The sequence below is a fragment of the Azolla caroliniana genome, unplaced genomic scaffold (genome assembly GCF_043228905.1).
Source record: "Azolla caroliniana isolate FFs.n. ecotype wild unplaced genomic scaffold, voAzoCaro1.0.p SCAF_6, whole genome shotgun sequence".
NCBI lineage: Eukaryota > Viridiplantae > Streptophyta > Polypodiopsida > Salviniales > Salviniaceae > Azolla > Azolla caroliniana.
In genome coordinates, this window is record NW_028230441.1 from 5,674,547 (window position 1) to 5,699,064 (window position 24,518).

General features: G+C 39.2%; 3 protein-coding genes and 1 non-coding gene across 5 annotated transcripts; 2 read left to right on the forward strand and 2 right to left on the reverse strand.

The window, feature by feature from the left end:
• The first annotated feature begins 1,603 nt into the window (after positions 1–1,603).
• On the forward strand, positions 1,604–5,568 carry LOC147862801 (uncharacterized). Of its 2 annotated transcripts, none has more exons than XM_087321358.1 (5): positions 1,604–1,717; positions 1,813–3,065; positions 3,369–3,522; positions 3,742–4,041; positions 4,730–5,568. In XM_087321358.1, exons 2-5 carry the CDS (start codon positions 1,938–1,940, stop codon positions 5,344–5,346), a joined length of 2,199 nt encoding a protein of 732 aa, XP_087177484.1. In that variant the 5' UTR covers positions 1,604–1,717; positions 1,813–1,937; the 3' UTR covers positions 5,347–5,568. The 2 variants fall into 2 exon arrangements, with proteins under 2 accessions (XP_087177484.1, XP_087177485.1); XM_087321359.1 differs by having other exon boundaries at positions 1,695–1,717; positions 1,816–3,065.
• Positions 5,569–7,738: 2,170 nt separating this feature from the next.
• LOC147862802 (uncharacterized) lies at positions 7,739–9,693 on the forward strand. Its single transcript, XM_087320630.1, has 2 exons — positions 7,739–8,026; positions 8,543–9,693. The coding sequence occupies exons 1-2, from the start codon at positions 7,799–7,801 to the stop codon at positions 9,353–9,355; spliced, it is 1,041 nt and encodes a 346-aa protein (XP_087176756.1). The 5' UTR covers positions 7,739–7,798; the 3' UTR covers positions 9,356–9,693.
• Positions 9,694–10,974: 1,281 nt separating this feature from the next.
• Positions 10,975–12,857, reverse strand: LOC147862803 (uncharacterized). The gene is made up of 2 exons (XM_087320638.1): positions 12,585–12,857; positions 10,975–11,622 (listed from the first exon to the last, which is right to left on the reverse strand). The coding sequence occupies exons 1-2, from the start codon at positions 12,777–12,779 to the stop codon at positions 11,218–11,220; spliced, it is 600 nt and encodes a 199-aa protein (XP_087176764.1). The 5' UTR covers positions 12,780–12,857; the 3' UTR covers positions 10,975–11,217.
• A 6,913-nt stretch (positions 12,858–19,770) lies between these two features.
• Positions 19,771–19,842, reverse strand: TRNAH-GUG (transfer RNA histidin (anticodon GUG)). The gene has a single exon. It is a non-coding gene; the product is annotated as a tRNA-His (tRNA).
• Positions 19,843–24,518: the final 4,676 nt, after the last annotated feature.

The window sequence follows — 24,518 nt, forward strand, 5'->3', positions numbered from 1 at the left end:
ATGTCATAATTGTATAGGTTACAAATGTGACTTTACCTTCATGAAATTGCATTCTTATAATGCACAAATGAAGATAGCCATGAAATTATGAGACTATTTTGGATCAAGAGAATAGTTTATGTATTTACTATTGCCAAAAGTTATCAACAAGGCTATGAATTTCAATGCATATCATAGTGATATATCTTTCACAAATATTCCATCATCTTCTCGAGAGGTCCACAATAACTTTCAACGTTTATTCTTACTATCATTCTTTGAGCTACTGGACACTAACACGAATCTAATCTCGTAATCACTAATAATATATTGTATTTATGGTTTTGCATGTAACAATATATTTGAGCTACTTTTACATGACACATGTATTATGATGATAATATTAATAGACCAATTGTTCTTATTTGCGCACACTCAATTTGACAAGTCTAATTTGAGCAAAGCTTCATGCAACGATATAGACAAGGTACGATGATAATCACCTTGCAACAAAAAAAGCATCCCCCTCCCCCCAAGCAAATTCTGCTCCCATCTAATAACAACGATGGCTATGATAATTTGTGGAAGTAAGATGAACAAATACGAAGCAAACAAACCTACTGAAACCCAATAACAGTGTTAGCTACATGAATCACACATGTGAGCCAGAAGAAGAGCTCCATGTGATTGGATCTACTTCGATCAGATAGCCATTTGGGGTTGTGAACTTGTGTGCATCTACATATGTGTGTCTGTGTGCGTGGGACCCAGTCCCAGGTTGCATGAGGTGTAGGCAACACACGAACTTTTAGCTCGGCATTTCGTTCCACGCGTGCTTACAAAAACCGAAATCTAGATTGGCTACTTTGTTCTCGAGACTCGGATGTAAAAGTCACGCGGCCTTGGGGCGAGGTGCAAGCCAATGTTTGACTACTATAGCCATAGCCATAGCCATAGCCATAGGATCTCTCTCTCTCTCTCTCTCTCCATTATCTATCTATACATATACATATGTACAAGGCATATGTACATATCTATTCGTTGTATGCATACATACACTTTGAGAAGAAGAAGAATATAAAGGAAATAAAAAAGGAGGAGAAGAAGAAGAAGAAGAGATTTACTCTGGAATTTGTTTTTGAAAATTGAACTGCGCATATGTTTTGTTTCTTTCGTATGTATGTAATAATGTATGTATGCAAAACTTTTCTCTGAGTCGAATTTTTAGGGTTTTTTTTTTTTTTTCCCTTTGTGGGCGGTGAGTAAGGTTGTCCTTTCGAGGAAAGAGCTTTTAGGGTTTCTCTCCAAACTTTATTTTTCACCCAAATTGGCCATTGCCTCCTTACCCTTGCATGCAATCTAGCAGAATAAGGAAGAAGAAAGAAGAAGGTCTCTTGTGGGTTCATTCTCTTCATCTTTTTGCTGCAGAGACGACGGAAGGAAAAGGGAAAACGTTTCTCGCTGAAGGAAAAGGAAAGAAAGAAAGTAAGAAAGAAAGGTAGGTTTACGGTTGAGGGGGTAGCGGTGGGTTTTCATCCTTACGCATCTATTTATGTATGTACATACTAAATGTCCTACATTTTTGGCTAATGCTACTCCTATATTTAGTAGTGGTTCTGATTATCCAGTTGCTCCTTCTGTAGGGTTATCTCCGATTATAGAGGAGGCCATAATTCAAACATACAAAACTTTGAAAAGGAAAATCTTTCTCTTTTTTTTTCCCATTCAGATCTCTCAGGTATATTCTTTAGTTTTATACATGATTCTCATTTTTGTTTTCTTCTTCAATTAGTGAGTTCCTGGACTCAGGAAATTCCATGTTTTTGTATGTAGAAGGTACTGCATGTGGATGTGAAAAAGAAATGGTTCATTGGATAAAAGAAGGATAAGTAAATGTACAAATAATAATAATAACTATAATAAAAAAGCCTCCATCAGAATAACCTAATGATTGAGAGATGTCTTTGGATCCAATGAGTAGTGGAGAAAGCGAGAAAAATCAAGTAGAAAAGTTAGTTAAGGGCTCCGATTGTTCAAATACTTCTGTTAACACAGAAAATAATACTATGGTATCAGAACGAGGCATGCAAAGAGAGCCAAACGAAGACATGGATATATATGAATGTTTTGAAGCCTCTAATAACACACAAAATGTTGTTAATGCTTTTGATGCATGCGAGAATGTGCAAATGGTATCAGATCAAGGCTCAGAACACAACATCCAAAAGGTGTTTGTGATGCATGATTTGTTTGAAGGTTCAGATAACATAAGAAATGCTGTTAATATATCTGATGCTTGTGGAAATGGGCAAACAGTATCAAACCTAGGTTCAGAAAATGCTGTAGAGATGGATGACTGTTTCAAAGATGATGACACAATCCAAAATGTTATGCATGCATCAGACACTTGTGAAAATCAGCAAACGGTATCAGAGAGAGTTTCAGGAAGTGCGCCATGGAAGATCATAGAGATGGATGAATGTTTCAAAGCTTTTGACGGCATGCCAAATGTTGTCGGTACTCCTGATGCATGTGAAAATGGGCATACGGCATCAGAGGGATTATCAAAAAGCAGACCACATAAAGTGGACATTGGGATGGATGAATGTTTTGAAGGTTCTGTGAGTACACAAAATGTTGCTAATGCATCTGAAGAAATTAAGCAAATTGTATTGGAGCGAATCTCAGAAATTGAGCAAAGAAAGGCTGTAGAAATGGTTGATAATGGAGGTAAACAAACCACTGTAGAGATAAGAACAGGAGCTCGATTGCCTGATGGTGATATTGATACTGATGGTTCTCCATGCTATGAGATACCAGGCAAAGAATTAGGCATTGGCTCTGCAAGTAGTGCATGTGAAACTGAACCTGGCACGAATCTGGGAAATCAATATCCATTTGATGTCAGAGCAGGATATAATTCAGGAAGCCGATTGTTAGAATTGCAGAGAAATCCAGAAATTCTGCTGCGAGAATTCGGGGAGAATCCTGGATATCGGTTGCTGGATGATGGACAAACCAAACTTTGGCAAGAATGTGATCAACATTCCAAGCAGAAACCGATGGATTTGCACAACTATTCTCTTGTAAGTGATCATAAAGCTTCATTAATAAACTTGTCTATGCAAGGGAGCATTGACGATATGAATGATGTTACTGTATGTTGCATGAAAGTGATACATGTTTTTAACTTAACTCCCCATAACATGTATGTGTATATGTATGTGTTTGTGTGTGTGCATGCATGCAATGAATTTTGTCAACTTGATTCTGCAAATACCCACATATGTTTCATGGATGATGAGGATAATGTCGGCAGGGGTATCTATATCTATATATATGTGTGTGTTTATGTATTGCTGATTAAGATTGTTGGGAGGTGCGTACAGGCAGTGGGCAAGCCTCTTGATACAAGCCATAAGCAAGAATCTCCTAATCAAGAATCTCCTAATCAAGAATCTTGTACAACCGCACTTGTGAGCACCAACTTAGAAGGCTGGCAACGCTTTGATATAGAGGACAACGATGCCCAAATGGCTTATGGTATTTTGATGGGTTGATACAGTACTTTGTGTTAGTTAAATGTATGTATGTTTATGTGTGTATTTAATGAGAATATGTGTGTACGAGTATATGTGCATGTGTATATACATACGTATATGTGTTTGTATCTATGTATCTATGTATCTGTGTGTGAAAATTGATATGTTTGATTGTGCTTACAAATGAACAGTTGACCACCTTGTGCTTACGAATGAACAGTTGCTGGTGGTCACCCCCGACAGGGGCAGGAGCTATGGGAGCAATTATTGGAAGATGCATTAGAATCCAATCAAAAGGATATTGATTTCAATGTTTCCCAGAGAGTTTCAGCATTTTCTTTATATGAAGGAAATCAGTCATGGCTAGCTTCACCGGGGAACCCATTCATAGAGGGCACAGCTAGGACCAGCAACTTCCTTGAAATTGAGAGTTTAAGCATACCAACTTTCCAAAGAGCTCTCATGAATGCTGAGGAAGAATCATTTCAAAATTCATATGGAAACAGGGATCCTCTATCAGGTACGTTTTGTCTCATAGTATCTGAGATAATGGATTAGAATAGGCTGAGTATCTGGCTCCTGAATATACCTGTTAATAAACACATGGCCACACCCACACATACACAAGTCTCTTTCTCTCTCTCTTACAATACATACATGATATGTCAATAATTTGTATTTATTGTTACTTATAAATTTTTTCTATTATTATTATGTAGTTTGTTTCCATTCTCTTAAATATAATGAATAATTTATTTTGATTCTATTTTTGTTTTTATTTACTTAGTAATCCGGACAGGTAGAGGTCTCATCCTTAATAGTACGTGTTTTTTTCTGAATCAGTATGTTTCTATTTGTTTTATTTTAATAATTGCAACAGACATAGGCCTCATCCTTAATGGTATAGGCATAGGTGTTCGTGCATATATATGTTGATGTATATTTATGTATCTGTATATTTATGTATGTGTATTGTCGTTCATCCTCATGTTTATATTCATATCCCTGCATATGCACACATACGTGCACATATCGTGCATGTACATGTATGCATACAATGTTTACATATGCACATACATATACACATGCATACAAGATGTGCATATGCATATACATACACATGCACATATAAATGTACAATATATAGAGAGAGAATAAAGAGAGTTGCACCTTCTTGGGATGATGGTAAATCTTGTATCCTGATCCAGTGAATGGAAGCTACAAAATTTCAGTGGACAAGTTGCAAACTATGCCTGAGATATCAGGGATACCATTGGATGCAGTAAACCCTCCCTCTCTCAGGAGTGTCATGGACTTGGAATCCCATGCATTATTCAAGGCATCGATGCCAATATACAATGGAGCAAATAATGTTTCTGGACATGAAACATGGGAGGCTAATTTTGATGCATTTATGCCTATTAGTGGATCTGATACTTTTGCTTCGACCATACATAATGGAACACAGGAGCCCCCGAGGTCTTTATCATTGCCTCGAATGGTGGATGAGATGCATAGAGGTCGAGAGCCTGAGCAAGAAGGCCACCGATGGAGTTTTTCAGTAGCTTCAGATGAACCTGGAACACCATCAATGGCACAATCCAAAAAACAAACAAAATCTCTTCACGCTGCTCTTGGTTTCATGTCGCCTCGTGTGAGCCCTTTAGTAAAGAAGGTTGTGAAGTCAATTCAAACTTCCCCTGTGATTGGTAAGAAAACACTGAAGAATGGCACTCGAAGCACGAATAATAGGAGTACTAACGTTGCAGAAAAGTCGAAGAAGCTGGCATGGATGCGTTGTATTTGTTGCTCCAAGATTGACTAGGGTTGATGTATACAGCCTATGATGCAAGATAAGATAATATATTCTTACAAAATTTGATGCCCAATTAAGGATATTTTTACCATGTACATCCTAGGGGCCTATTCACCATCTAGCATAAAAGAAATGTCTTTTGTTATCCTCGGAGGTGACGAATGGAGTGTACATTAGTTAAGACACATTTATGTTGTACACTATGATAAATGAATTCCAAATTCATATGCATTTTCTGTACATATTGAAAGTTGATTGTTTCATTTTCTTTTTACCCATTTCAACATGGATTATAAAGGAATGTAAGTAGAGATAGATGTCTTATATCTTAATTTGTGTTAAGGTGGATGAATGCTTGTGTGTGTACACATCTTTAACTTTTGGACAATCTGTTACTGTGTGACAGTATCCCTCATACTCTCCATGCTCTTGTGCATAGTCAACACCATTCATACAGATTGTCATTTTAATGCTGCATCTAATTAGTAGAATTATGGCATATGATTGAACTATCTAATACACAGTTTATAATACTCTTTCATCTTGATAATCTTGTAGAAAAATCTAGATATTGCCTCATTACAAGAATTCCACATCCCTAGTTTGAATTTTGTTATCGTATATATCAATTTATTCCATATTTAGTAATTGTCGAGGAAACCAATTATTGATGAGTTTTTATTAGATGGTAATGTTACATGATTGCTTTGAGTCTGGATGTGTCAAGAAGCCTGATGAGGAGCTAGCAATTTTTTGTAAATGTTCCTATAGACCATTATTTTGCTTAATCTATAGCAAATGATTGTTGACAGCGTGTTTGGAAAGGTGGAAAGTGCTTCAATTATAGTTGGGCCTCTTAACCAATTAGATTGCACATCCAATGTATTTCGAGAAGGTTCTTTGTGCCTTCCTTTTGAGAAGAGAAATGGCATTCTTAGTACCTTAGATTCTGTGGCATAAATGTTTCAAGATACAAAATTAATGAGCTTTGATACTTTCTATGTTTTACGGTCCATTTCAAGTCAAAGCTATAAAACAAATGTGTTATTTTTCTTGTGAAGAACAATGTTATCAAACTTGTCCTATGAAATATGCACTATATATATTAGGCCTTGGATATTCATTTGTTATACATGTTGTTGAAAATCTCTCATTGAATGTGGATATTACCTTTTCATTGACAATGAAAACATCCCTTTCTCCGTGCACTACTATCAAACGTAAACTTTGGGCTTTATTTTTTTGTACGCGTTTATTCTTGGTCTATGGCTCTTTTGAAATATAATGGCTATTGACCGTTTGAATAATAGAATGTGTAGGGTGGGTTTCAACAATATCGCGACACATATGATTAGCTTTCCATGTGATAAGGTGGCATGATAATTGAAGACTAGATTGCGTTGTTGAGGATCATGATTTAATAATTGCCACATGAGAAATAACGCTGAATGCAAAACCCAACTACCGAAAGAAAGGGGGATACCAAGATATTTCCAATTGTTCCTTATACTAGTTATCTTCCACATAGAAATGAATGACATAATCCTACTTAGGACAGTCACCATTGTCTACATTTGTCATTCTCTGCTACAAATTTATCAAGTCTTTCAACTTTTTTTTCGAATTGCTTTTTCTCCACTCTAATCTAACTTGACATAATTCTCGTCGTATACTCTATTTGCCACACCTATGCTTTGCTTTATCGTCAACATGTAAGTGCCATATTTTACAATAATTGTAGCATTCAAAGGGTGCGAATTCAAAGGGTGTGAAATTGTATTTCCAACACATTATTGCATTAGCAAATTCCTTTAATGCTTGGTTTGTTGTTAGCATTCATCGTCAATCTCCCTTCATGGGAAAATAACCCGCCACAAATCGAAAAACTAATTGTTCTTTTGACCAAGCCATTTGTCCCTACGCCACCAATCACTGTAGAACATTTTGGCATTCTCCATCATTCACACTAGGAGGTGTGGAACGAGCAAGTGTTGTTGTAGTAGGTGTACATCGAACTAGTTGGCAAGAGGAGAGAGGCCATGAATATGAGGGGCCGGATGGATGGATGGCTGGATGGGTCATCGGGGGTGCTAAAAAGATGTGGTTCGGGTCGGTCAGATCGAGTTTCCCATGTCCAATGTTGTCGCAAAATTTGTGGGACAAAAGAAAGAAAGGCTCACAATGCTTAAGGGCATCATAGCATAACATACACACACACATCATACATACTGATACATACATAACATACATACATACATACATACATACATACATACATACACACTGATACATACATAACATACATACATAGAATGATACATGTATATACATATGCATATTCTTCTTCTTCTTCTTCTTCTTTTAAGAAGATATCCTGTCATTTAGTGTAACCATTTTTTTAAAGAAGATATCCTTGCTCTGTTTTGTTATTTGTAAACAGGTGTGGGGGGGAATAAAACACATGATGCTTCCCCTGTTCTCTTCATCTTCATCTTCTTCTTCATCTTCATCTTCATCTTCTTCTTCTTCTTCTTCTTGGATTTCCTTCACCACTTTGAAGCCCAGAAGGAGAACTAAGACACAACCTGATGACTTTGTTTCTTCCATTTCCTCTGCTCTCTCCCACATCGCCCCCACCTTCATTAATCTCAAGTCTCATGCCCTGCTCAAATCGCATGACTCGAATCTGGTCAGTATATAGGCGGATTATATTCCTTGGTCTCTGCGCGACGGCGCGTGTTGTGTTATGTTTGCTTGATTCTTATGTGTGTGTGTGTGTGTGTGTGTGTGTGAGAGAGAGAGAGAGAGAGAGAGAGAGAAGATGGACTAGATGGCTCTGCTTTACTGATGGTGCTGGTGTGATGATCGTATTGAAGAAGTAATGATGTTCCAATTTCTTGATTGATTGATTGATTCATGATGATGATGATGATGATGATGATGCCATGACAGTGGTGTCATGATTGTATTCGTGATTCAATTATGTTCTGGTGGCGATGACTGTGTTGATGATAATTTTGATTAACCATGATGATGGCAATTATGGCTATATGGCCATATCCATTAGGTGAGAGTGTGGTTGTGGGAAATGGTGATGCCTATAGTGTGGATGTGTGTGTGTATGTGAGAGCATGCTTCAAAATTCATCTTTTATGTTCACACAATGAAGATTCAAGTGCTTATTATGTAGTAACATATATGACAGGTAATTGTGTACACAGTTTGGGAACACGATTTACATATGCATGGTTCTTCAGTCCCAGATTCCCAAAGGCAGCCCAATAATGGAAAAAATTCTACTAGGTTCCTCGACAGCCTATGCTTCGGGCATTCGAGAGCGCGAAACGGCCCTCCAGAGTCTGTGGTGTTCAAGAAGGCCCTGTCCACAGTTGCCCACAAGGTAGAGATGAATTGGTATGAAGTCTCATGCTGGGATTGCAACACAATCGATAGACCACTTTTATGCCACAATCAACAGCCGCAGCAAACTACTCCAAAATCACCATCACCATTACCCTTATCATCGCCACAGACATCATTACAGGTGTTATCTCCAGATTCTCCATCTCCATCTTCGGCATTGACATCATCGCCATCATCATCGTCATCATCATTGCCGACATCGTCATCATCATCATCATCATCATCATCATCGGCAACACCCTGCTTGTCTGTAGGCGACATAGTCCACTTGCGTACCATAACCGGCGAAGCGGCGACCACCACTACCGGTGGTGACGATGTGCTTGATTACTCCTGCTTGGCCATCCTCAAATCCTTTGTTCACCAGATTCCCGGGATTAGGTCTTATACTTTCTTCAAGTCTTTGGATAGGCCACCCACGAAGATGGTTGGATTGGGTATCTGGGATGACTTCGATCTGGCTTCTAAGTTCTTGTATGCACCCGATGGCGTACCTGAAGAGTGTTACTGGAGAAGCTTAGGTGCGAAGGTCAAGTTGGGCATGTATCATGTGGTGTTCATTACATTGAACGGAACATCGAGCTCTAGCCTGTAGGTACATAACAAAATGTAGTATATGTACACTTTCATCAAATTTAGGTATGTAGATATAGATGTTTGATAGGAGCATGTAATATGACAAGGTTGAAATGGGGGAAAGGGATTTTAACACTGATCTTACGATGATAGGTAGTTAGTCGTACACTACCATCTATTTGATCTTGTTTTTATAATGAATTTACAGTCTAATTTTGTGAGGGACTTTTAACCATCAAAAGCTGACATTTGTTATAAATCTACAGAATAGAGTGTCAACCGAATGTATTAATGATAATTTTGTTATTTACATCTTCCATCTAACTACTAAGAATATATGATAATTTGTTATCATCACTCTTTCTTTATCTTGTAATATCGTAAGAAATCCACTTGATGGCTTCCGAATTTATGGTCAAGTGGGCAATTGATCCTTCTTTGTTGGTTGGAGACCAGACAAAATGGATTAAAAAATCTATTATGGTCAGTGATTAATCGGTAGACTGGTCTGTAATGTATCAATTACAATTAATGCAACGAGTTCATAGAGTATGAAAGTGAAGATACGATAAATCCCCTCTTTACAAAATCTTTTTAATAGATTGAAACTTAAGTTTAACTTACTGTTGATCACATAATTAATCCTCCACAGAATGCCACTCTTTTACCTATCCATTAAGAAAGGTCTACAATTTGCCATGGACAAACATAGGGAATCTATTAATAAAATTTATGTCACAATAATTAACCCTTAATTATGCTTTTACTTCTATATGGCTAATCTATGCTTGGAGTGCCTTTTTAGTGTTGGTTATAACTTATGAGTGCTTTATATATCTTTGTTTAAAATTTAAACAGTAGAATGGACTCGAATATATGGCATACTAGGTATACATTAGGAACAAAACATCAAAGAAGAATTGCCGATATTCAAGTTTTTGACTTATTCGCCGAGTTTTAAAAATTAAATATGTTTCTTATTTTGAACATAAGTCTTCTTTGAAAGCACATTTCCTATTGGGGCTACTGATTTGAAAGGAGAAGATGTTGCAGAATGTTCTCAAGGGCTTTCTTATTATTTATTGTTGAACTAAATGTATGTAAAAATTCAGGCATCCACAATCACCAAGATAATCATTAAGATCACAAATGATATCTAGTAGTTATGACAAATGACAAAATTGAGGGGAATCAAAGGAAGAAATGTGCTCAAATTACTTGAATGTATTGTTATTTTTAACAAGGATTGTTTTTTTGCATTCAGAATCCAGATGACAGAGTGGTGCAAACCTATAAATCATGATACCTCCATCTTAAACGAGACTCAAATTATGTTAATGTCATGTTATTTTTAATAAAGATTGACCACCATTGAAACATTGGTTATGAACCATATCATGAGGTATTCCTTACAAAAACCAACATAATCCAAAATCTTGAGATGTATTACTAAGTCACTAACACTAGTATTGCTGTATAGATACAACAAGGGGAATATTATTAACATGTGATAAATAATCTATTCTACTTGCAATTAAGAGATAACATCCCCCAAAAGAAATGAAATCCACAACAATGGGCAGCAAAATATGGAGGATCAGATCTCTAATGGGAACAATAATCCCTCTCAGCAAATAATTGAAACCAAAGAGAGACTAGCATTAAGAAAAGCAGAAAAACTTCCTTTCCACCCGCCCATTATATAACATGGGTTTCGATTAACCAACTATTTTTCGTGGTATACATGGTAACCCCCCCAATAAGAAATAATAAGAAGAAGAATAAGGGAATACCAAAGATTTTCTTAATACAACAAGAGGGTCCAATACCCATGGATTCCTATATTGGGTTATTTCAGAAGTTTTTAAAGTGATTATATATTCACAACGCAATTTTGGCTATTGACTCAACCTCACATTCCTCTTTCCTAATATTTGGAATCTGAATCTTGTCGATCACTTCGTTCCCAATCTCAGAGTGATCATCATCAGCCACAGAGGATGTCCACCCCCTTGATGCCATTAAATCCCAATCTTCTTGCAGCATGGGGTAAGTGATTATATCAATATCATCATAATCATCATCATGAATCGCTCCATTTTTAGCGTGCATTTTGGTTCTTGCCTCATCATCATCGGGATCACCATGCATAGACCCGGATTGAGTTATTTCAGATTGAGAATCAAATAATCTTGAACCCGTCTTTCCAACATTGTGGAAAACCTTCCGGGGGTCTGTGTATGATCGCCGACAGCTCTTCCAATCGATGTAATATAGTTGGCCTGTCTGCATTCAAAGGGGAAAATTCTCTCTCAGTGGTAAGCTACTTATGTCATCAACAGAATGTCAGCAGTTAAAATCATTATATTTGCAGCCATAATTGAGTTCCTCTAGAATGCCAATCTATCCATATCTACTCATCTGTCTCTACCAAGGGTTTAGGTATGTCACATCTAACCCTAAAAAGTTTAGACAAACATCAAAGTTTCATGGGATCTACAGAAGCTAGATGCCAATATGCTTGAGACTACAAGGCAGAACACATAGGCCAAGAGTTCTTTATTATTTCTGTGATATGTTTGGAAAATAAATTCACCAAAATGCAAGTCGAATTTGTTTTAGAGGATGCAGCCAGGAGGTCCAAAATATTTATAAAGAGAACAAAACTGATAGAACGATATAAAATTTCAATTAAAATCCTCCAAATTTGTGGTATGTTTCTCACTATGTCATATTATTCCATGCTTGAAATGAAAACTGAGAGTAGGTTGGACAAAATCCAATGTAAAGTTTCTGTCGTCCCGTCTCTATCATTTTATACATGAAAAAGGAAAAAATTGGCGTAAAACTTTCTCCCACAAAACATACATATTCCTTGCCACATTGATCAGATAATTCATTCATAATTCACCAGGAATTACAACAAAGAAATCATGGCAAAGAAATATGAAGAAAGCAGAAAATGATAGGACATAACAGGTAAACTTCTTACAAATTTGTGGTATTTTCTCACAATTGCCTAGATTAGAGAAAACTCAGGCCAAATGTTTCCTCAAAACAATTTTATATTTCCTGCCACATTGCTCAAACAATTCATTCGCAATCCATCCAAAAAACTAATTCCGAATCTAGACAAAGCAATCACAGCAAAAAAAATGAAGAAGAAACAGAAAAAATCAACTGATAAAGGCATTAGAAAGACAACAATATTTAACAAGAAAGTTTATCCTGGAAAGAGGAAAAAATACCTTAAGGTCTAAGAATTGCTCCCATCCATGAGGAAGAGGTACTTTGCACTCTAATTCCAGATCAGGACCCATGTCCATATCACACTGAGCAGAGGATTGCCCACATTCTTCTTGGTCTTTTTGGTTTAGACCAAGGTGAGTTTCCATAGCTTGCAGAACCTCAAAAGACCAAGGTTCGAGTCTTTTCTTCTGCATTAAGAAATAAATGATGATAAAACCAAAAAACCCAAACTTTTGTGAGCTTTTCTCAAGATGGGTTGCTTTCCCTTTGGCTTTCCTGGAGATGGATTGCTTTTCTTTTGGCTTTCTTGAGGTCTTTCTGGGGAGATGGGTTTGTTTTTATTTTATTTATTTATTTTGCTTTTCAGGTAGTGGGCTGCTTCTCTTTTAGCTTTCTGCATGAAGCTTTCTCATAGAGCTAGCTAGGTTGCTTTTTTTTTTTTTTTTTTTTGCTTTTCCAGAAGGGCTTGAGCCTTTGCTGCTGAGGCTGAGGCTTTCTTATATATATTCCATGGAAAATGGGTTGCTTTCCTTGTGGCTCTTCTGAGGCTTTGGTGGATCTCAAGAGATGGGTTTTGCTTTCCGAGGCTTTTTGTGGAGATGGGCCTGCTTTTCTTTTGGATTGTTGCTGGTTTTCCTTGACACTGTACCATGCATGTGGTGGGTATGGACATTTGTGGGGGGTGTGTACAAGACATAGAATTGAAAGAAATCATAACTCCCAGAACAGAACAGAACAGAACAGAACAGAACAGAGCAGAGCAGAGCAGAGCAGAACAGAGCAGTGCAGTGCAGTGCAGAAGGAGGGGGGATCCTAGGAGAAAGCTCAATCCAAGAGAATGTGTGTAATCATTATAATATACATACATACATACATACATACATAATGATTTCTTGTTTTCCATTAAATTACACATACATACATACATACATACATACATACATACATTATACATACATACATAATGATTTCTTGTTTTCCATTAAATTATACATACATACATACATAATGATTTCTTGTTTTCCATTAAATTATACATTTCTCTATATTGTTTGGTGCTCACATGAACATGGATGGATGGGTTCACATGAGCATTGCTGGCCTTCCTTACGATGGGTTCACATGAACATGGATGTGTGTGTATGGACACATTATGATCTCGAGGTGGCCACAACTTTTTTGGGCACTTCAATTGTTGGCCTTCCTTAGGATGGCTTCACATGAACATGGATGTATGGACACATTGCGTTCTCGACGTGGCAATGACTTTTTGGGCATTTCAATTGTTGGCCTTCTTGAGGATGGGTTCACATGAACATGGATGTATGGACACATTGCATTCTCAAGGTGGCAATGACTTTTTGGGCACTTCAATTGTGGAGCATATGCTCTTATGATGTCGAAGCTGTAAGTATAGTAGCCAAGCCTCTTTCATGTACAAACTGTTTCATGTAAAGATGGCTATTTTCTACGAACTACAACGATATAGGTACTCTACACTCAATCTTTGGTGTCATTAAGAATCATTGAACTCTATTGAGCTCAAAGGGCACGATGTGTTGTTGCGACGCCATCACCTAATGGTCTATCGCCAAAAATACCATAGTGTTTTTTATTTTGAATCGGAAGGATGCATAGTAGAACATATTTGGGCCTAGCTTAAAAGTTAACACTCTACATGTGTACTTATATGAGTAGCATATGAGCTAATAATGCATAGTTTTAAGGCCTTGCATGTGTCTCCTCTAATGCATGGAGAACCAACCATGTCTACTCAAATGCATGAGTACAAGCTACATATTTGATGGCCAGAGAGAAATCTATCACGCTCTCTCGCAATTCTATATATTTGAGCCGTGAATTGCTTTTTGGGGGGCACAATGGCATTTACGTTCACGAGGTCCCTTTAGTAAGCTCTATTGTTTGATGGTAAAACGTAAAACAATAATATAATGGTATGCTAATAAGGTAATAATAAATGTCCGAAAAGGTATTGTGTTGTGTCCGAATAAAGCATCGAACAAGAAGGATACACTATGAGGTTGAAGTGGCAATAGTTGATCACTCGCCAAACTAGTGGGTTGAAAGCTCTAGTGCTCGGTTTTGAGGTCCAATTGGAAGGGCATGTTGTGATTTGGATGTGAGAAGTGCTAATTCGTTGTTAAAAAGACGAGTAGAAGCTCTAATTTCTTAGGGTGAAATTTTAATTAGGACACAATGGGATATTGTATTGATTAAGGCATCCTTGAGTGCCTCGAGTTTAGTCATGATGCGTCAGATGTTTGAGTGTATTATGCTTTTCTAGGTGATTAAATGACATGAAATTAGATAATTTTTTATGATCCAAAGAGTTTCATTATGCGAACAACTGACAATTTTTTGGTTCCATTCTCAACTTGTTACAAGTAAAAGTGATCCAATGAATTAAATCCATTTCACTACCACACTACCAATAGGGGGGGATATATTCTATGTCCCCAAATTAATAGCAAAGTAGGTGAGGGTGATAATAACTCAAGACTATCCCTTGCCAAATGTCCAACCTAACCATATCACCATAAACAACATGGAATAAAAATATATACTTTGCCATGTTGCATGTTGATCGACGGTGAAGTTTCTATGATAACATTACAAGTCTTTGGACCATGAGACTTTCCTAGTCATAACAATTCTTATTTGACATTGTTGAAGCTCCTAGGGAAACATGATGCACTACCAATCGTCCAACACCTCATATCATGATTGATCCCTAGGCACCAATGCAATGTCAAGGGATGTGGCATTAGTTGACCAATTGATACAAATGTCGGTTGCCTCAGTGTCCCTCACAATGAAAGGAAATTTGGAAACCAATTCATGTAAAGTTTTGTTTTGCAACTTAATCAACCTTTCAAATCTTTAAATTGTGAGGATCCTTACTTCAAGGCAAACCCTCAAAATATAAAACCATATTCTTCTCAAAACTAGGAAACAAACACTAATCGATACATAATAGAGCACATCCCTTTATCCGCCATGTGCACCATTCCTTCCATATGAGTCTATGACTTAGCTCACGTTCTCTTCGATTGAGACATGGTGTTGGGGCATAAACGAGGAGACTATGCATTTTTTTTTCCTTGAATAAGTTTAGTAATTTAACTATCACACTTCAATACAAGCTTTGTTGTTGATGACGTTATCAATATGATCCCACCCATACACAAAGTCCTCTCATAATCGCGATGTATATTCTCAATTGCAATGTTCATTAGTAAAATTCTTGAACATTGAAATCATTACTTAATTCCACACATAATTCGAGAACATGTTCTACTTTTAGTATCATAGATCATATTTGACTTCTAAGATGATAATAAAATCTCTCTCTCTCTCTCTCTCTCTCTCTCTCTCTCTCTCTCTCTCTCTCTCTAGGTTCGATCCTCGCCATGGACTAGGGTTGTTTAATAGATCGTAATCAGTCTCCCATGGACATTAAAAAGATGTATATCTATCTATATCCATCATTCACGTGGGTTTTGGCTTTTGCATCTCTCTTTAACGTTTGCATACGTCCAACAAGACATCTTTTTCATACTTTTCACAAACAAGAGAAAGCAAATGTTTTGTCGTAATCAACTAACCAGTTTAAGACAATTTTCATTGTGTCACGGAGAATATATTATGATCTGCCATGTACTACCATCTTTGAAATCAAAATGTAGTTTCTCCTTTATAATTAAAAAAAGAGGTGGTACTTCAAACTTTCACCTTACAACAGAGCGGATCATTTTGTGGGAAGTGCAAAATTCTAAACCATTTTCTTAAAAAGTTTTATATTCAAATATAGTTCTACATTATAGAGTAGGCATTTGCTATGTTGAAAGTTAAAAATGAGTTGTCTCTAAGTAATGTTACAACTTGGGGTAGATTGAAGTAATTGAATGATTGAAGATGATATATGTAAGATACTTTGAATAATGTTTGGTTTAACTTCTATGAGAATAATCTATCCATCATATGTGGTACATCCACACATTATCAAACATCTTCAAGGTAATGCTTTCCAGATGTTCATAGGAACTTTAGATGACAACTCCTTGTGTAGATGATAATTTCCTCTGACTTTGTGTGTGTGCATGTGCACACATTCTCTCCTTCGCAAATATTTCGCATGCTTGATCTTTCATGTACCTCATATAAAAGAACAAAGTTCGGAACACAAAAGAGTGTAAAACAGTAGAGAATATGTTGAAAAGTAATGTTAATATTTATATTATAGGTATCATGGTAAGGTCTTTTGTAAAGAACACATAGCAAAGTTTTCATTGAGGATTATTTTGTATGTTTGCTCCATTCCTTTGTTTATCCCAAGGATTATCAATAACTCTTGATTGTGTTGAGTGCGGGAACTACGAGTTGCAAGTGTTGAAAGTGTGTAGATCCCTACAAATATATTAAACAAATTGACAATATTGTTCATAGCATGTGGTACAATTAGCTTTTGAGTTGTGTTCATGTGATGCCAAGCTCAAGGCAAAAAAATACATGCAATTAAAGTAGATGTTCATTTTGTTACCATTGAGCATGTCATGTGATGATGTGATGACAAGAAATTTGTCTCAAGTAATCCAAACATTTACCTTTACTAATAATTTACCTCCTTCAATTTGTCGTACAGGAATAATGTGCATATATCGCCTCAATTGGTAATCAAAAGATAAAAAACTTCAGTGCTTTCGTACCATGCAATGCAAGGTCTAATTGAACGCATTCCACAATAAAAGGAGAACAATATATATATATATATATATATATAATTTGTTTTAGCAATTAAAAAAATATTGTTGAGAACGCGTAGACATATGTAAGCGAGGTAGGATCTTGATTGACAATTACATCCATTGGATATATGGTTGCTTATTCATATAACTTGCTATCACAAGTTTTGATATTAGGAAACTCTTTTGTAAAATTTTCTATTTTGCCATGGTTAGTGGATAGATTATTCTCTTTGAGAGCCATTCATAAGCATCACCACATGCGACATAACAACTCGAAGACTTTTGAGTATTTAGTAACCTCCAATAAGATATGGTATATGGAGGCCTTTTGGATATTTTTGGAAGGTGTTTTGGAACAGTTGATTTATTAATTGTCTAGTGAATTTAACCATTTCTTTTATATTAACACGTGAAAGTCCGATTCTACTCGATGTGAATGTAAATGTAAATGTGAAGAAGTTTGGTCCTCATTCACCATAACATTAGTCAACTTTTTGAACTTGTCAATTGGAAATATCGACAAAGGTAACAAAATCTGGCACAAACATAGAATATTTCTACTAACTTCTTGTAATTTTATGAGGATTTTCAGATCAATAAAGAAACATTTCCCATGATATTTTGTGGTCACTTTTGATGAGTATAATAGTTCACATTGAAATGTGGGGCAAAAGTCATTGGTAATTTTATGCATGAAGGTAATTGGGCCATCTCAAGTTCTTGAGACTATTGTCAGAGAATATGTGTCTTGGGCTAGCATGGTGTGTATCTCCTCCTTATAAACATCTCCTAGATTGACGCATCCTAGTATGAACACCCAAATGCAGGACAAGTTGATATGAGAAGTAGATAAGCTTCCTTTTTTGCTCCCACACTTTGCTCCCAACATATCCCCATCATCTCATGTTGCAACCCAACAACATTCAAGCAATATGTATATATATAAACATATTTTCCTACTTAATATCATTGTTGTTATTCCTTCTCCATAGCAAGAAAAATCCCAAATATTTTACTCATCATTATGAGCAACCTCGAAGTGGTTCATGACAAGGCAATGGTGCAAGCATCAAGTGTAACCGAGCGTGGGAAAGGTCCTACACTACAAATTTATCATGGTTAAGGCATTGGTTTGTAGTTGTATGAACCTAGGACTAATACTAATTACTTGTTAAACGCACATTGTGCATGAAGATAACCTAAGTGGATCTCGGCATAGAATAACATAAGCATGCATGAGGCCTTATATGGAATGGATTTGGTCACATTATCAGATATTGTCTCGTGTCTCCTACAAGTCAAAACCCATGTGAGGTACATGTCTTGGGCATCAATGACCTCGTTCTTTTGGTAATTCTTTCAAACATTGTTTCAACTTATTTATGTTTGATGTAATATCTACAAGATGTAAGTTCTCACAATGATCTTGTGGTATAACTTTCATTCAACAATCGCAAGGGTGTGATTCAAGCTCCATTGCATGCATTTAGATACATATGTGTGTGTCTCATTTGCGTATCAAATATCAGTTTTCACAACTAGTTGAAGATCCAAGCGGTTAGTTCAACTTAGTTGTGTAACCTTTTCCTATCAACTTGGCTTGCTTGGGTTAGATCTTAACTTGTTTGCTTGATTATATTACATCAAGCATTGATAAGCCGAACAAGACCCACTATTTGGTACATCTAATTATTCTATTCTAGGTGCATGATAAGAAACTATCGGTTTAACTTGCGCCACATAAAACACGGACATCACAATTTTTTACAACGGATAATTTTGTACTTTGTGCATCAAATACCTTTGTGCCACATAGGTATGGACCCTATGTTTTTCTTTATTTTATGCTACATTGAAGTGGACCCCACATTCGAATTTAATGGATCCCGCATTTGGCAATTGATGATTTTTGTGCCACATCAATATTTACTTCTTGTTGTTTTTTATGAGTACTGATTCGTGAGGGGAAACCAAGTGTTGTGGTATGTATGTTGTTTTTAATGTTTTCACAATGACATGCTAGTGTTATGGATGTAGGTGATTGAAGTGACATTATCACATCAATCACTATGGGGTTAATAGACAATGTTTTGCCATATTAATTGCTTCAGTAATTTAGATGGCAATGCCATTCATGTGGATGGTGGAGATGAAAGCGCACGATGTATTGAGATCATTATGGAGTAACGAACACATACATGGCCATCATTTCGTTACTCCATAAAGATATATGCACATTGATATTTGTAAGTGCTGCAAACAAGCTTTCGAGAAATAACAACATGGGTTTGTATAAGCAAAGGACTTATTAACGGACAAATATTGATGGCCATTCATTGATTGATGTTAAATACTTGTAAGCCATTTCATTTTTGCAATTCGAGCAATGAACCCTAAAATAAGGTTCAAGAGTGCATGATGTGGCTGCTGGGATTCGAGCCCAGGTCTCCACGGCCACAACGTGGAATTCTAACCACTAAACTACAGCCACATGAATGAAATGCACCCTGCGATAAAAGTATATAATACTAAAATGTATGCGAAAGTAAATATAGACACAGTGATCATTGATATCCATGTGGAAGTATATACACACTTTTACTTGCAAAAGTGAACCATCGAGGCAATTTGCGAGCATAACGTTTTAATTCACTATCTTTGAGGTGGGTGGAACAAGAGATTATGTGCTAAAGCATGGTGCAACCATTGCATACACTGATATCAATAGATAGAAGATGGTGTATATTAGTAGGAGTTCCTTTCTCTCGGAACTTAAAACTTTAAGCAAGGTAATAAAACCTCAAGTTGAAATGTATTTATTGTCTAGATTAAAACCTTGATAGGAATGTTAAAAGATTGGTCATTCACCTAAATACGTTCTCCAACCATCTTATTTCAAATATCTTGAGGACCTTAAGAAGGATAATAAAAGTTGCAATTATAAACGTTAATAGGATAATATAAGTTACAACTATAAACATTAATACAATAATATAAGTTGTAGCTATAAACATTAAGAGGCTTCGATTTGAAAACAATAAAATGTGATTAATATGTTTTGAATTTCAAAATTTTTTAGCATCACATGCACGTCTAACCAGTAACCACTAAATTGGAATTGTTCACATTTAAAGAATGCATAAACACAAAAATGATATTTTTAATGTGTAAAAGTTTTAAAGCTATTGTAGGAATCAAACAAGAGTTGCACACATAATTATTGTTAGAGACATTGAGAATCGATTAGGTAAGTATAAGAGTTGCGCTCACAAAGATGTATATGTGTTACTACAAATTTTCTATTACATATCCTCCATCTAATCTCACACCTTAGAGATGTATTACATATAGAAATGTTGACAATAGATTGGATAGGCATATAGAGTTATATATCCGAACTCGTGACTGCTTGTGTTATAATTGAGTGTTATAGGTTAACCAACACGTCAAATATACAATCATATACATGACTATTCCTTGTAGTTTTAAGGTAGCATCATGAGCATACTTCCTCCATTGTATTCACACTTGGCACATACATGCTATAGCGTATCACATGCACGTTGTCGTGGAGAATTCGGCTACTAGGAGAAAAGGAGCCGGAGAGCGCGGGAACGAGGGTGTGCACGGATGGACACAAAGTTGTCTTCATGTACAAATATGTATAAATAACATAGGACTAGTAAGTAGTAGGGAATAGGATTTTGATGGGTACTTTAATGTCCCATGAAAAGAGGAGAATAAAGCGTGTGTAGGGAGGAAACCGAGGGGAATCACTGACAGAATCAATTACCTTAAACAACCTGATGTAATTGTCTCTCCCTCCTTGAGCTATAAAAGGAGGGAGAAAAGACTGAGAGGGGGATCCTCGTTTTAGGAGAAGGAAGTGTGGCCGGACCGAGTCTGTAGACTCCTACTTCTCTGTTGTCGTGTTGCGAGGCCTCCATTTTGCATTGGTAGCCCGTGTGCTCCCGATTGGAGGCTGGATATCGTGAAGAATTTCGGCCAGAGGCGGAAATCGGGAAATATTGGCTACATCGGCGGGGTGCAGCATGTGCGCTCACCCTTGTACATTTAGTGTGAATAACGAGGGCGCCTTTATGGTGCCGAAGAGTAGTCAAGTCGGGATAGAGAATCCCATGTAAGTCGGGATTTATCCCACATTGTAGTGCATCTCCCTCCTTGTTCTATAAAAGGAAGGGAGCGCCTCTTGTGAGAGGGTTGTCCATTTTGTATTAGCAGGGTATACCGTTAGACGAAGAGACGTTGTCGTGAAGAAAACCGTCCACAAGCGGAATCGGTGCACCGGAGCATAGGAACCGACTCTTCATGCACGTACGCCTTGTGTTGTACATAGGAGAGAATTAGGGACATGGGAGATCCTAGGTAGGTAGATTCGGTAGGTAGGAAGTTAATAGGAAACGGCTCCTTCCTTGCCTATAAAAGGAGGGAGACGAGGAGGAGGATGGGATCGCGAAGTAAGAGAGGACGAAGTGCTGCCGGATTGTGGGCCGAAGGCTTCTCTCTCTTCCAAACTCCATAGTTTCTTTCTGCGCAGGTTTCGGGAGGCTCGCGCTGCTCTAAGGAATGCCCGAGTGCTTCCGGCAGCACCTCCGACCTACTCCTTTCTTTCTGTGCGTTTACGAACAGGCATCGGCATCTGTTCGTCGACCTGTTCGGTTGTAACCGACTTCGCGTTCTTGTTGTTTGTCTTTGTTAATACATACATTCATTCGTGTCTATATGTGTCGCTGTCCCACTCGCGTTTTTGTGTCGAAGGGCCGTGTCCCTGCGAATCTACGCTCGCACGTAGTGGGTTCCCTTCTCCTTTCTCTCTTGCTCTTCGGTACAAGACCCCCGAGGTCTCGCCTCATTCCACGCATCCGCGAGGAATACCTCGACATCTTGGTGAACCCGACGTGAAGGAGGCGGTAGAAGAGCAGAAGATGAAAGGGTCGGATCTTGCGGAGGCCATGGCTTCGGCCGTGGATCGGATATTGAGCGCACGCGAGGGCTCCAACGCCCTCGACAGAGCCATTGAGGCGGTCGTCGGTACGATCGGCCGGCTCAGCGGCAAGGATGCCACGAAGTATTTGGCGTCCTACGGGGCAGAAATGCTGATGCGGGACATTCCGGAAGAGAGGCGTCTTGCCGGGTTTCCTCGAGTGGCGATGCCGAGCATCCATGCGGAGGTGCTCGAGGTGCGGGTGGAGAGCCGTACCTGGGAGGAGTTCGAAGGCCGACTCCTGGAAAAATACGGGCTGGACGACGCGCTCCGGCTTTCGAAACGAGACTTCATGGAATGGGTGGAATCCCCCGGCAAGGGAAGAAACGCGTCGGCACTCCTCCAGGAATTCGAAGAACGCTTTGCGCGCCTTTCGGCGCTTGACCGAACCGTTCTGGATACGAGCCGGGTCCTACTGTTCGTCAAGTTGGTGGACGAGCGGGACCGGGATCAAGTCGGCTCCTTGCTGGAAACCGAAGATGGGCTGACGACCGACTGGGCTGCGGTTAAGAGAGTCTGTGGCCGTTTCGACAAACGACGAGAATGGGCTGACAACAGGGCGGCTGGTGCGGGCTCTGTCACAGCAAGGAGGCTTGAACCGGCACCACAAGGGCGAAGGGAAGAAACCCGGGAATGGCTCGAAACCGGTCCGGCTTCGACCGGCATGATCAGTTGGCTCGTTCGGAGGAGCAGCGCTGGAGGAGTTGACGCGGGCGATAAAGGATCTCCAGATCGCCCAGACTTGAAGGGAAGGCGGCGAACCGGCTCGTGTCCGACGGCCGGTAGCAGGGAACAGGTGCATGTGGTGCGACGAGGTCGGCCACATCCGGAAGGACTGCGGCGATTTCGCAGAAGCGTTGAGGAACCGGGTGGTATACCTGTGGGAAGGCCGGGTGCACGCCGGCGATACCAGAAGGGCCCTGAACCGAAACGACGGGCGAGGAGGAATGAAGAGACTGATGGAAGAGGCAACGGCCCGACACATGGAGGCCATCCACTACTCGGCGTCGGTCGGCATTCGGGTCGGGGGCAGCGAGGCCCGAAAGGAGTGCAAAGACGGATTCTGGTCTGCAATGCTGGAAGGTCTTGCCGGCGCACGACTAAGGAAAGATGAAACGGACCGCGTCGTGAGACGGGTCCAGGAATTAACCGGGTGGAGCGACCCGGTCGAGGAGAAGACGGGCTTTGTAGAAGCCGCCTACTGGAACTACGAGGCTCTGGTAGAGGACAAACGAGTGGGGAAAGCCGGAGCAGCCGGGCCTTCACAACGGTACGAGACCCGATTTGGGCAACGACGGAACGATGCCGGTGGGTCCAGCTCGCAAGATAACCCCAGGAAGGGCGGATACCGACTGGGGACGGAAATAGAAAGGACTACGGACCTACGAAAGGTCCTAGAAGAACGGATCCTCGACAACAAAGTGGAGCTGTCATTGCGAGAGGTGCTAGGGATCGCCAAGAAGGAGTTCCACGACTCCATTGTGGACTTGGTGAAACGGAAGAGGCTGTCGACGGAGACGGAACCGGAAAGACCGGTGGAGGTGCGGACGACGCACATCGACGACATGGCGCTGGAAGATGAGTGGGCGGAGAGCCACTATTCAAGGTCGCACTGGGCCCGAGCGACCACGGAGACCCCGGTAAAGATCGGAGATGTTCAGGAACCGGTGGTGGCATTGGTGGACCACGGTTCGGAAATAAACCTGATGTCCATGGACTTCTATAAGAAGGGAAAGTGGCCGATCAACACCAAGCACGGGTGGAAGATACGAGCGGCGACGCGCGCCACCGAGGAACTGCACGGGGCCTGCCCGAACGTGCGAGTCAAGATTGGCGACGTCGAGATTGACCAGCACTTCTTCGTACAGGAGACGTCCTCGCACCTGGTCATATTAGGGGAACCATACATCACGGCGGCGCGGATGGAGACCAAGGTGCTAGACAACGGTTCGGTGTACGCGAGGGTCAAAAGCCAGGACGGGCGCCATTCGGTCCAATTTCTGACGGTGCGACCGAACCACCAGCGTAACCGCGAATCCCTCGGTGGCGAAAACCGGGAGGATTTTTAGAGAGGGCTGCCGAGGCGTGGGGCCGAGACAGCCCGGACACTTGGGAAAGACCCCACAGCTGTACGATAGAACCGAAACCGAAGAAACCTTGTA